The sequence below is a fragment of the Octopus bimaculoides genome, chromosome 13 (genome assembly GCF_046866305.1).
Source record: "Octopus bimaculoides isolate indiv1 chromosome 13, ASM4686630v1, whole genome shotgun sequence".
NCBI classification, from domain to species: Eukaryota; Metazoa; Mollusca; class Cephalopoda; order Octopoda; family Octopodidae; genus Octopus; species Octopus bimaculoides.
The window spans coordinates 46,819,543-46,834,542 of record NC_142940.1 but is presented as its reverse complement, the minus strand read 5'-3'; the positions used below and the strand labels follow the sequence as shown (position 1 = coordinate 46,834,542).

The following is a 15,000-nucleotide window of genomic DNA, read 5'->3' as shown; positions in this document are numbered from 1 at the left end:
CTTTTGAAATTGATCAGAATTGCCACTAGGTACTTGTTTATTTATCTCTCGGAGAGAAAATAATTTCAATCACTCACAAATTTATCTTCTATATATGGTATTTAATAAAACTTTATTCGCGTTTATTGTCCATGTTCATACCATAAGCCATTAGACGTCAGTCATTTTAGCTTACTTTATACATGTGCGCGTGTGTATGTGTGTGCATGCGTGCGTTTGTGTATGTATGTGTGTGTGTGTGTGTGTGTGTATGTGTGTGTGTGTGTGTGATGTGTGTATGTGTGGAGAGTGAGAAAGAAATAATCAGAATGAAAGAGATAGGGGAGAGGCAGGCAGATTAGAATGAGAAGTATTTATATTAGAAGCATGATGCTGCAGAAAATCCATTTGGAGCTGATTGTTGTGTTGTAGAATTCAGCGTAATTTCTGAATTTCTGATGAGTGGTGGGTTCGGTTAAGTATAAAATTTGATGATTTTCTTGAGTCAGAGAGATTACAGTGGAAGATATTAAGAAGAGAAACAAATATTGGAGTACTATGGGTTGGTATAAATATTGGTTAAGCGAGGAAGAAGCAGAACATAGGTGAGAATGAGAGATGGACGACGATATGAATTGTACAAAGTAACAGAGTCAACAGACGCGTTGTGATGAAAGAAGCAGACAAAGAAAGATGAAAATCGGATGCTAGAAGAGAAGATATCTTAAAACGGAAGCAGAGAAATGTGTTGCTTTAATAGTGTGCGAAGAAATACCAGAGAGAGCGGTTAAGACGATGCACCCCCAAGAGAAGGAAAGACAGCAAGACAGGTATAGGAAGTGATATAAATGATATTTGTAAAGGAAAAAAGATAAGTGTGGACAAGGAGTAAGTTGAGATTAATGGCGAAAAGATAATCGCAAGTTCAAGCAAGCAAATAAAAAATTGCTCCGAGACGATATTTTAAGTGTGAATTTCTCTATGAAAAAAATTACAATATAATTCCTTTTATCTTTTTATTGCATAATGATAAAAATAAAATATTACGTAACAATAAAACAATGTAAAGTAAAGGAAATGTAATGTTTTTGAAATGGATATTTATTGTTTTTGAAATTCTAGAGAAATTTTTCAAGTATTTCAAAGTCGTGCACAGTGTTTAGTACATCGAACAAAATGCTTAGCAGCATTTCTACCGGCTCTTTACGTTTTCTCTCAAGTCGGCTGAAGTCACTTTTGTTTTTTCATGCTTTCGGGCTTCATAAAATAAGATACCACTGTAGGAATTGATTCGGTGTAATTGATTTTCTATAACTTCAAAATCTCAGGCCTTCTGACTTTAGGGATTATTATTATTATTGTTATTATTTTAACTCAGTTTTGTTGGACATCCTGGTGTCTTGCGTGCGTAGCGATCTTGCTACCTGCATACTACGATACCATGCTATGTGTTCTTTTCAAATTTTTTATACTTTGCCGATGATTCTGACCAGGCTAAGTAGATAAACGTTTTGTAACAGCTCTATTGAGTACTCTATTCTGGTTTCCTTCATATTCCTCTTGATGTTTTCTGATACTGTCCCCAGGGACCCAACAATGATTGGAACTCTCTTCATCTGGTCCTCCTGTCTACTCTTCTCCTTGCTTTCGACTCCTACCTCTCTGTTTTCAACTCCGACCATCCTTTGTATCCCATCCGCAGGGTCTCTCATACTCTCATATTCTCACTAATCCGAGATATTTCTACTCTAGGTAAGTAATCCTTCCTCCTAATCACTCTCACTTGGTTCATTAGTTTATTTTCTGACATTGGACACATGTCCTTTTCCATCCAAAATTTCAAGGCACGTCGGCCTACTCCGAGACTTCTTTCCAGTTTTGCTCTTTCATGACATGCGATAAGAGTATCGTACTCTTCCTTCGTCCACTTATGTCTGTTTTTGCGCGCACTGTGTATGAGATCTGTTTTGACATAACGACCATCCCAGGCCAGATCACTGCCGTTCATGCGGGGAGTTTCGGACCTGCAGGGGAGGAAACCTTCACCATGATGAGCTATAGCTTCTGAATTTAAATTCTGCCGTGGTCGACTTCGCCTTTTATTCAATAGGAGTCTATAAAAGTACGTAAACCACCCTCCAATTACTTTAAATTCATTTCCAAGTGTAGAAGGAAAATGAAAACATATTTTACAGATGTAATCGTTTAAGAAAAGTCCTCAGCATATAATAGGTACATATATTATTGTTGCGTAATTTATGAATTATGGGAATATAAAACTAAATACAAATATATATTTATTATGTAGTTTATTTCTAACATAGAAACAAGGCTTCATAGCCGTCTTATGTTTGACCCCTTAGATATGTATAAACAGCATACATGCTCATTTCCCCAGTTTATTGGTACATTTGATGCTAAACTCTTTCGATATTTCCCCGAAGATTGCAGACAAAATATATTACAACTGATAGTCTTAGCATTTTAGTTGCAATATTGATTGTAACTCTCAATGAATAATTCCGAAATTGTCGATAATATGTAAAAGTTTTTCGAATATACCAGCTTTTTTAGAAAATAAAATTATTTGTGTTTTAGTAATAAACCAATATTTATAACATATATGGTGTAAATGATTTAGAGATATGATCAAGAATTGACACTCACTTATACGATACTGCACGTTGAAACAACTACAAATCGATCGCAAAAATGCACACCAGAGATCGATCACACACACACACACACACGTCTTTCAGAATATTCCAGTAACGCCATCCAAACCATGCCGGTATCAAGTTTCGCACCAGAGTCATAGGACGTTCCTTTTAAAAACTGAGTTTACAACATAACATAACAACTCGGCATTTTTACTTCAACTGGTTCTGGCTCATTCCATGATATTGAAAATGAAATCAAGGCATTAGAAAAAATTAGGAATAAGTAAACAAGGAAAAGCAACATTTAAATGGCACGTGAACAAATTCCCCCAAGAAATACCAGGAAACCCACTGACTCCCAGATATATCTCGGCAAACAACTCCCACCTTGAGTTGTCTATGATGCCCGAAAATATGAAGTAAATGACTATTCCAAGTGGTGCTATTAATTTTGATCTGGCTCCCGAGCCAATAATGGCTAGATCCTATCATTCGTATCATACACCAGGGATGATTAGGGCTTAACAGGATCAAAATCAGCAATGCAACAACAATAGAATTCTTCAATAAAAAAAAAACAAATTACACATGATAATGGCAACTGAATTTCTGCTGGATGAATATGTACGGCATTGTAAATGACTGTACTGATGTACAAAAACAATAAGTAAAATTGGAAAACAGAGTAAAGCAACACTCACCAGTCCGCCTATAGATCGCATCCCCATACTGCCTGACAGGGCGTTTATGCTAGCTACTGTAAAGTACCCCTGGAGCGCCTCAGTTAGTTGATCTTCTGAGCAGTTCGTATCGTTTTTTGCTCTCCACCACTCTGGTGTGTAGCCTCCGTTTAACATCCAGACATGGCGTCTTCCATACAGTTTCAACCTGTAAGCCTAAAGATTCAAAATACAATTGTGAAACAAAATAAATTACCATAAGATAAGGCTGATTATTTGTTGAAAATTTGTGAATAGTGTAGGGTTTACGCTACGAGAATATCACCTAGCTATTCTTATATCAAACCTCTGGAGATCGCCCCTGGTTCTATAATGTGCATTTCCTCTTTTGAAGTCATCTCACTTAAAATAGACCGTCAAAATGTAATGTATAGGTGTAATTTCATTCACTCATACTTTTCGTGTTTATAGGGTTGTTTTAAGCTTAGCAATTAATATATCATTCTTGTTGTTATTGTTATTGTTGTGGTGATGGTAGTGGTGATTGTGGTGGTGTTGATGCCGTTGCTATGTTGCTATTAACGTTGTTCCTGGTCTCGTTATTATTGCGATTACTTTTTTTTTTGTTTTTTGACGCCGTTGTTATTAGTAATTCGATTAAGGCAACGAGCTGGCAGAATCGCTAGCACGCCGAGCGAAATGCTAGGCGGCATTCCGTCCGTCTGTGGTCGACTTTGCCTTTCATCCCTTTGGCGTCTATAAAAATAAGTACCAGTGAAACACTGGGTTCGACTTAATCGACTAGCCCCCTCCTCCACAAGATTTCAGGCCTAGTGGCTATTGTAGAAAGGATGATCAGTAATGTCACTCCTGTTAGTGCTGTTACTGTTGTGCCGTTACTACCGCTGTTGCTATTTTTCCATCTGCAAGTTGTCCAACGAAAATTACACTCCTTACCAAGCAGGACTTGTAGGATTGCTGGTTTGGTTGCCAGCGGTCGACCATGACAATTCTTACTAGGTTAGATGCACTGGGTTACCAGTAGCACTTATAGTGGCTTCTCTTTAACTCTCTCTCTCTCTCTCTCTCTCTCTCTCTCTCTCTCACACACACACACACACACATTACACAAACACACTTACACAGACTTACATACACGCATACACACACTGAATCACACACACAAAAAGTCACAAACACGCACAGACACTCACACATAGAAACATATATATATATATTATATACATACATATATATGTGGGTGGAGTGAATGTGTGTATGTACGTTTGTGTATGTCTTTGAGCTTGAATTTGTATCTCTGCCGCTTACAACCGATGTGGGTTTGTTTTCATCCCCATAAACTAGAGTTTCAGCAAAAGACAGCGATATAATATGTTCCAGATTTAAAGAATAAAAAAACTAGAGTCGGTTTGTTTGACTAAACTCCTCAAGACGGGGCCCCAGCATGACCGCAATCCAATGACTGAGTTAATAATATGCCAAAAGATCACTTATGTTTGGCATAACAATACATTGCAACGATGCAGCTATGCCTGCTTAACATTTCGTCTTGAGGTAATGTGAGAGCAAATTAACATTAAAGTCATAATCTGTATCCAAGGTATACTGCCGAGAACATTCCAGTACCACACCGCATGCTAACAAAGCACTCACCGATTATAAAGATTTATAGTATCACATAGCGTTATATTCTAGGAACCAATGACAGCTTTGCGCGTCAATGATGGTAATTTGCAGATACTTACAGCTAAATACGCAAGCAAATGTAGATGGTTAGGGAATTTGCAATGACTGTTATTGATGTAGCATTACGAAACAAAAAGTTGTATTTTAGTGTTCTGTTATTCGACACCCTGTTACTTCAAATAATTCTGCTCCCGCCACGTTTAAGACAATTCAAATTTAATATTTTTTATTTATTCATTTATTTGATTATCTCGTACATTTAGTAAGGAAAGGAGTCCATTACTGAGATGACTGACGGGTCACATACATACACCCCTTCCGATATATATATATATATATATATATATATATATATATATATATATATATAGCGTTAAAGTGACATTACCAAATAGTTTAGTTTCAGGTTATGTAACTGACGCAAAGTAACATAACTCAGTGAGTATGACTTCTACAATATCTTTTACCATCACGTGATAAGAGAAATAAAGTTGTAACTGTTATGATGGAATACAAAAGCCTCAGGTATTGCAGTGAGGTGATCATCATCGAGTGCAGTCTTCAATGAACCAATCGCACACACACACACACACACACACACACACACACACACACACACACACACACACACACACACACACACACACACACACACATATACACACGTCCATTCATACATATATTCAACTGTACATACATATATACATACGTATATATATATATATATATATATATATATATATATATATATATATATATATATATATATATGCATACACACTCACACAAACACACATATATATATACACATATATACATATCAATACATAAATACGTATATATATTTTATCAATATATACATGCGTCTGTGTGTGCATTTATAAGACGCGTGCGCTTCAACTGTATCAATCTAAAGGTGTCAACAAAAATACTATATATACCTTGCGCATACGACGAACTGTATGAAACACATATAATAATGTTCAAGAGCTAGAACCAGCTCACTTACCAAGACATACACACACACGCATACACACGCATACACACGCTCATACACACACACTTGCACGCTTGCACACTCACACACACACTCACATACACACAACCACACACACACAAACACAGACGCAGACTCACACAAACACTCACACACACACTCACATACACACAACCACACACACACACACACAGATTTTCTTACCGAAAAAAAAAAATCGCCTATTTCATTGTATCTTCAATGTTACAGTTTTTGATATTTAAGAGAATTTTGTTGAGAATTTTTGTTTTGATGAAATCTTATTTTAACAACAAATGTCCCAAACCATAGTCGAAAACATTAGGTTGTCTGGAAAGTGCGTGCCGATTTATAGTAGCTTACCTTTCGACTTATTTGCCATGAAACCACCTCAATTCTGGGAAGAGAGTATTTTCAAGTTAAAGGAGAGATGGAGACGTATTGTGCAACAAAATGGTTCATATTTGATTGATTAAAAATGTAATGGCAAGTATTTATTGACCTTTTTCTTTCCTTCAAAAATCGGCACGAACTTTCCGAACAACCCAATATAATCTATTTTGTCAACATATCAAAAAGAGGTTACCAACTTCTTCGGCTACCTAATATACCCACGTCATCAAGCAATTTGTGACGATCGATAATCTACAACAACTGGGGTTGACTTTTGACCCCACGCTGTCTTTCCTAAAATAGTTGTTGGCAACTATGAAGAAGATTACGTTGTCTACTTAGCGATACGTGCCAATGTCAAAAACCAACTTAGGCAAATATTTTTACAGTAGTTGTCACAGAAGGTACTAAACTGACTGACAACTGATTGATGAAATAATAACAAAGCTTGACCTGCAAAAATTATCAGGCAACTTTTACTCACCTTAGAACATACGGTATAAAAATTAAAGGACACATTGTCATAATATATCCCATTATACATTTTTCGACTCTAGGCACAAGGCCCGAAATTTTGGGGGAGGGTGCCAGTCGATAAGATTAACTCAAGTACGCAACTGGTACTTAATTTATCGACTCCGAAAGAATGAAAGACAAAGTTGACTTCAGGGGAATTTGAACTCAGAACGTAAAGACAAACGAAATACCACTAAGCATTTCGCCCGGTGTGCTAACGATTCTGCCAGCTCGCCGCCTTTTAATATTCTTTTCTACTCTAGGCACAAGACCCGAAATTTTTGAGGAGGGGGCCAGTCGATTAGATTGACTCCAGTACGCAACTGGTACTTAATTTATCGACCCCGAACGATTGAAAGGCAAAGTCGGCCTCGGCGGAATTTGAACTCAGAACGTGAACACAGACGAAATACCGCTAAGTATTTCACTCGGCGTGCTAACGAATCTGCCAGCTCGCTGCTTTATCCCGTTATACACTGACCGACAACTTTACGTTCTGAGTTCAAATTCCGCCGAAGTTGTCTTTGCCTTCCATTCTTTCGGAGTCGATAAATGAAGTACCAGTTGCGTACGGGAGTCAATCTAATCGACTGGCCCCTCCTCAAAAGAATGTGCAGTGATCGTCCTCAGATCACTGCACAATGGAAAAGACAAGGATAGTTATGGCTAGAATGCTTTTATTCATATGGTTACTCAACCAGCGCAGATATGTGAGAATTGACCCACTGGTCGTAGTGGATATTAACGCACTATTACCAGCACCAGCAACAAGAACAGCAACAACAAGCAAGATGGAAAACTACGTACTATCGAGCACTGCACACCAAATTCTGAAAGTAGCAGTGATTTTTGGCAAGCTCATACAATTGACAAACTACTGAGCTATGCTAGAAACGTAGTCTATTATAATACTTGATGACCAGCGACTAGAAATTGTGGGAAATTCGTAATAAATAAGAAAAATTTTAATATTTTTTTTCTTATTATCAATTAATTGCAAATTCAAGTTTCCAATCCCACCAAATATAATGAAGAAAGAATTATCTGCCTTGTAATAATTGCGAACACTAGGGGGAGACATGTATATAGGAAGAAATAGATTGAGAGGAGAGAGAAAACAAGAGCTCGCTTGAAATTGAAAATTTAATGTTGCAACGCTGTGTCTATTGGTTTTTCTTACTCTCTAGTTTGTATATCTAAATCCCCACGCTCACGCGCAAACACACACGCACGGACATGCAGACACACATACACACACTCACAGTCGTACGCGTTGAATATTTTCGTCAAATTTGGTTCAATCGAAGTGGACTGCTTTTAAGCTTAATACATAATACATTCTTTTATTTAAAACTTTGTATCGAGCGATTCAACCGATATGGTCTTGTCAATGCTGTTTGACAAGACCATATTAGTTGAAGCGAGCGTTGTGCCAAGTTTTAAATAAAAGCATACCATCACACTCACACAAATGGATAACATCCAGAAGTATCTATTATACAAGCTTCAGTTCAACTGGATACCAACTGTCCACCACTCTGAATCATTTTGAAGGATATAAATGATATCACTTTCCCTTTAGAACCAAAATAAATGCTGAATGAATATATCAAGATGGCTTTTATCACTGAGATCAATAAATGCGAGATGATATGGTTCTATTTTAGTCAATGATAATTGTATTAGAGACTCATAATTTTGTCGACTGAAACAACATTTAATTTGAATCAACAATTTATAAAAATTTCGTTTTAGTCGAGAAGGGAGGTATTGCTCAAGGGAAGGTAACCTCAAACCACATACCCAATCGTTTCCGCTAATGGCACTCAAGATGGGAAGTTGTGCTGTTAGATCGAAAAACAAGCTAAGTCCACCACCCAAGCAGAACGAAAATGATCTAGAACAAATACTACAGAGCATTTATTTCCTCAGATTGCTACATTTTCTTTTATTCAACACACCTAAACCTTAAACAGGTACAACCGATCGCAGTTGGTTTTGGACCCACGACGTCCAGTGACAAGGAATACTGCAAATTATTCTACCCGACTCTCGAAAAACTGTTCCAACTCACTCACTAATCGAACAACTTTATATCTTATGGAGAAGGCTGTGGCTCAGTTGTTAGAGAGTCGAGGTTGTGAATTCGATTCCCTGACCACCGGGCTGCGTGTTCTGTTGTTGAGCAAGACACTTTATTTCACGTTGCTCCAGTTCACTCAACTGTAAAAATGAGTTGCAACGTCACTGGTGCCAAGCTGTATCGGCCTTTGCCTTTGCCTTGGATATAACATCGGTGGCGTGGAGAGGAGAGGCTGGTATGCTTGGGCGACTGCTGGTCTTCCATAAAAACAACCCTAGGTTGTGCATTCAGAGGTAAGGCGACTTTCCGCCCAGACTTGTACTCCGGAGCGGAACGTTTTAGGTGCACCCATGGACATTCGTAACCCACACAGTCGAGTTTATATCTTATGGTGAGGCGGTCAAGTAACAGAATTGTTAGCGAAACGGACAAAATGCTTAGCGGTAATTCTTCCACCTGTCTACGTTCTGACTTCAAATCCCACCGTGGTAAAACTGTCTTTCGATCCCTCGAAATTGATAAAATAAAGTACTATCACGTATTAGGTTTGATTTAATCGATTTGTCCCTTCTAATAATTTGCTGGCTTAGAACCCTGGAAGCAGCATTCCGTTAAATAACACAGAGTGATCTATTCACTTATAAACAAGCTAACCGGCCTTCTGGATCCTAGGGTTCGAAAATAGAATACTCTAAATAATAATTAGCCTGCCTGAGACTCTAAGTAAATGTGTAGCAATACCTGGATTATGTGTAATTTCATCGTTTGATCTTGACGATGTATGCTTTGTTAATAGATATTTACGAATGTTAACGGTAACTTCAAGCCTGTGTATTTTAACTTGCTTGAATAAGGACTTAATAGAGTTATCAGCGAAATGGATCATCTCGACATTAACTAACGCCACGACAACATAGTTCAACAAAGATTAAAACGACTGTTGGATAATACACCGACGAATACATTCGGAATAGACTCCATATTTGACCTGGCCGCATCATACCTTAAGAGTATTTCAAAAATAAATTCGATCTACTTTATCTTACTAATATGTAGGAATTACCAGTTGACATTAATTTTCGAGTTTACTAAGGAAAGTGAAAATTTATAGTTTAAAAGTTTTCGACCGGTGCCGCAAGCATTGCTATCCTATTTCGCCGTAGATGGAATATATTGTGAAATACTGATATGAATACAGCACATTTTGATGTTTCTATTAAATAAATATTATAGTGTTTACATGAGAGTATGGGGGCCTTCCACTTTACTTTTTATTAGCACTTATAACAGAACTACCGGTGATTGAATCATTATATATATAAATGCACATACTTGTAAATATATATGCAGTACGTTCATATATATATATATATATATATATATATATATATATATATATATATATATATATATATATATATATACATACACATATACATATTTTACTCACAACTAATAAACTTGATACATTAAATATAATGAAGTTGAGTGCTATATAATTCAACTGGTAAATGAAACTTCACACAGGGTGTAGCCTTTTCACACACAAATACACACACACATGCACCTATATATATATATATATATATATATATATATATATATATATATATATATATATATATATATATATATATATATATATATATAGTGTGTGTGTGTGTGTGTGTGTGTGTGTGTGTGTGTGTGTGTGTGTGTGTGTGTATGTGTGAAATGGCTACACCCTTTGTGAAGTTTCATCTTCCTGTCGAATTATATAGCACTCAACTTCATTATATTTAATGTATCAAGTTTATTACTTGTGAGTAATATATGTATATGTGTATGTATATGTATATATATATATATATATATATATATATATATATATATATATATATATATATATAATCAGACAAGAAGAGAGATGTGACAAAACAAAGCCAAGAGAAAGAGACAGAGAGGGACAGAGAAGTTGAAAGAGAGCGGGTTATAAAATTATCTTTCTCAGAGCCAGAGTAGGAATCTCAAGTGACCACAAATATGTTGCAATTTAGAATTTAAATCTAAATATATTTATTGCACTAGAAGCAACGATTGTATAGTTTTAAAGTCCGTCCGAATTATATAAAACTAAATTGCAGATTAGCACAGTCAGGCATAAATCATCATCATCATCCATCAACATCATCGTCGTCGTCATCATCATCATCATGAACTGCAACCAACATGGTCGACCTGTTTGATAATGCAGCACTGCTTGCGCAATGCACCATCAATTTAAAGCTTTAGTAACATCGCTTTCTTTAACAGTACACCACACACACAGATATATACACCAAATACGCGCGCTTGTCTGTGTCTATGCGTATATATATATATATATATATATATATATATACACATATATATACACACATATATGTATAAACATATATATATGTATATATATATATATATATATATATATATATATATATATATATATATATATATGTATATATATATATATATAAATATATATATATATATATATATATATATACACACATCTATATATATACATATATATACACACATATATGTATAAACACACACACATATATATATATATATATGTAAAATGTATTTATATAAATACATACCCCACACACACACACACCCACACACACACACATGTATATGTATGTACATCCATATATATGAACACTCGCATATAAACCGCACAAACATACATGCATATGCAGACATATATTTCTATTATTTAATACACACCCACGCATGCACACATATACAAATCCATATTATACGCAAAGTATATATGAAAATACACATCAATCTTCATACGGATTATTTCAGCTGCTGCTATGCAATGGATGCTGTTGGTAAGTTTGCTGCAAGTTAACTTGCATATTTTCAGTATTTATCTTGGCTGGTTTTATGTCAATGAATATATAATGAATTTATGGGAGTAGGCAGAGATGCAGCGGATAACCATCAAACAGATCACTGGTTCAAATCCTTCAGGTTTCTGTTGGTTGTATCGGTGATAGTACGAGCTTATTTTTCTTCCTCACAAAGAGGATCCAACATGATTATGTCTATGTTGCCATCTAACGTGTTAGAAACAGTAGCCAAACTTCTATCAACTTATAGTCTTGCGAAAGTGAGTAGATTAATTTCGCCAGGCATTGCCAACTAATGGAACACTCTGCTCAGTCGGAGCCGCGTTGGGGGCTATACAAACACAACACCAATCAAGTGCCATCAAGAGAGCCTGTACACTACACTATCACTCGATAATAATAATAATAATAATAATAATAATAATAATTATTATTATTATTATTATTATTATTATTATTATTATTAACGTGGTGAGCTGGCAGAATCGTTAGCACGCTGGGCAAATTACTTCGTCCGTCCTTACGTTCTGAGTTCAAATTCCGCCGAAGTCAACTTTGCCTTCCACCCTTTCGGGGTCGATGAATTAAGTAGATACTGGGCATATGTATGGCTGTATATATATATATATAAATATACAGAGCAAACGTCTCAAAACAATTTTTTCTACTCTAGGTACAAGGTCCGAAATTTTGGGGAAGGGGCCAGTCGATTAGATCGAGCACCAGTATGCAGCTAGTACTTAATTTATCGATCACGAAAGGATGAAAGGCAAAATCGACCTCGGCACAATTTGAACTCAGAACATAAAGACAGATGAAGCACCGCAAAGAATTATCGTCCGGCGTGCTAACGTTACTTATTTCTTTATTGCCCACAAGGGGCTAAACATAGAGGGGACAAACAAGGACAGACAAAAAGCATTAAGTCAATTACATCCATCGCAGTGCGTAAGTGGTACTTAATTTATCGACCCTGAAAGGCAAAGTCGACCTCGGCGGAATTTGAACTCAGAACGTAAAGGCAGACGATATACCGCTAAGCATTTCGCCCGGCGTGCTAACGTTTCTGCCAGCTCGCCGCCTTAAATCTCACAGCATAATAACAACCAAATCATCAGTAAAAGCATGCGTAAGACCCAACCGTGGTACGTGTTTTAATTTGAATGGAAGGTCAGAGATTTATTTCAAACAAGGACAACTCTTTCCAATAAAAAAATAACTTAATCTCTAGACATGCAAAACCAGTTTATCTAAAAACAGGCTCAGGATGTGGATAACCTTATGCTGGACTAAAAAAAAAAAACTGTTGGTAGGTTGTAATGGATAGCTGTTATATGCCAACATCAGTGCTACTGATAAATAGATGGAAGATTACTCTATGTCATGGGAAATTAGCTGCTGCTGTTGCTTTTGCTACTACTTCCCGTCTTCCCACCACCAACATACCTAGCTGCGGCTCCTTTCATTGAGAAGCCATTGCTGTGCACACATGTGTGATTATGTCCAAACAAGATTATGTCTCGAGTGTAACTATAGTCTATCACGCATAAAGATTTTTTCCTTGTTAAGAATAAACTGTGTATACTAACACCACTCATCCATATGCATCAGGAAAATTAACAGCAACAACAACAACAACAAAAGCCGCTGTAGCAGCCGAGAGGATAGAAACAAATCTAAAAGAAACAGAATAGCAGATTGGAAGAGACACGGAGAAGAGACAATTCACTCAATTTTAAACGGTTTCATTATAAATACAAAAAAAACATTTAACTGAAAACATCAAAGTAGCCAAAAAGAAAAAAAGAAAGAGAAAAGAAAGAAGTCTAATACCGTATTTTACCAAAGAGTTTTATTGACGGTCAGAAAACTAATATTTATTCAGAAGCTACTACTTTTAGAATGAATAATGACGGTTTCAAATTCCGGCTGAAGGGGATGGAAAGTGGATTATATCAACCCCAGTATTCAGCTGGTATTTATTTATCCGTTCTGAAAGGAAGAAAGGCAAAGTGGACCTCGGTGTCATTAGAACTTGGAACATAAGAATCGAAGAAATTCTGTTAAGCATTTTGTCCGACGTGCTAAAGAACCTGCCAAGTCACTGACTTACTATGTTTAATGATGCTTTTGAGATTCTGGTTTAAGACCCAAATTTAGACGAACGGGTTTAGTGTCTTAATTTGACTCTAGTGCAGACGGCAAGCTGGCGAAATGCGGTATTTCGTATTTGTTTACGTTCTGAGTTCAAATTCCGCCGAGGCCGACTTTGCCTTTCATCCTTTCGAGGTCGATAAATTAAGTACCAGTTGCATACTGGGGTCGATGTAATCGACTGGCCATCTTCCTCAAATTTTCAGGCTTTGTGCCTCGAGTAGAAAAGAATTTGACTCTAGTGCTCAGCTGCTACTTATTTCATCATCTTCGAAAGGATAAAAGTCAAATTTGACCTCGGCCACATTTAAACTCAGTTTTGCCGCTTAAATTAAAAAAAAATATCTTGCTTACTTCAGGATGCATCTTAGTTGAGCGCTGGAATAAACTAGTCTATTTCGCATTTCCTATCTCTTTTATAAAGCTAGAGTAGAGGACCTATACCCTCATGTACAATGAATTCTCAGAAACGCCACTACACGCTAATATTGTTGTGGGGGTGCGTATCGGTCGAAGGTTTCTGTTTGAAAATGGAGTAGAAAATATTCAATACTTACCAGCTACAAAAGTCGTGAAGAAAACTGAATAGGGTGATTGGAATACTTACGAATATATACGCTCTCTTAGTTTTATTATTTGTTTTTCTAGCAGTAGTTTTGACTATGGTTGCTGTATCGGCCAAAAATTTGACTATGGTTAAGTTTGTTACGTTGTTGGTGGTAGTCATATTTCACCTACAGTTTGTAATGACTATTAAGTTAACATTACTTGTATTTAATGTATTAACCTACGTGGGTAGAGAATATGTCCAGCGTAACTGAACCAGAATTTCTCAGCTAATCACAACCTTAGAAGTCTGTCACACTATTTGAAATGCAAAGCAAAACCACTGAGCCACATCCAGAGACCTGATTGTCCACTATACATG

General features: G+C 36.4%; 1 protein-coding gene across 1 annotated transcript in view; it reads right to left on the bottom strand.

The window, feature by feature from the left end:
* The window catches only part of LOC106869702 (uncharacterized), an 878,940-nt gene that overhangs the window by 121,381 nt on the left and 742,559 nt on the right, over positions 1–15,000 (bottom strand). Inside the window, exon 6 of the mRNA XM_052972461.2 lies at positions 3,341–3,535. Within this exon, the coding sequence (XP_052828421.1) occupies positions 3,341–3,535 (195 nt within the window). The remainder of the gene's footprint in view (positions 1–3,340; positions 3,536–15,000) is intronic.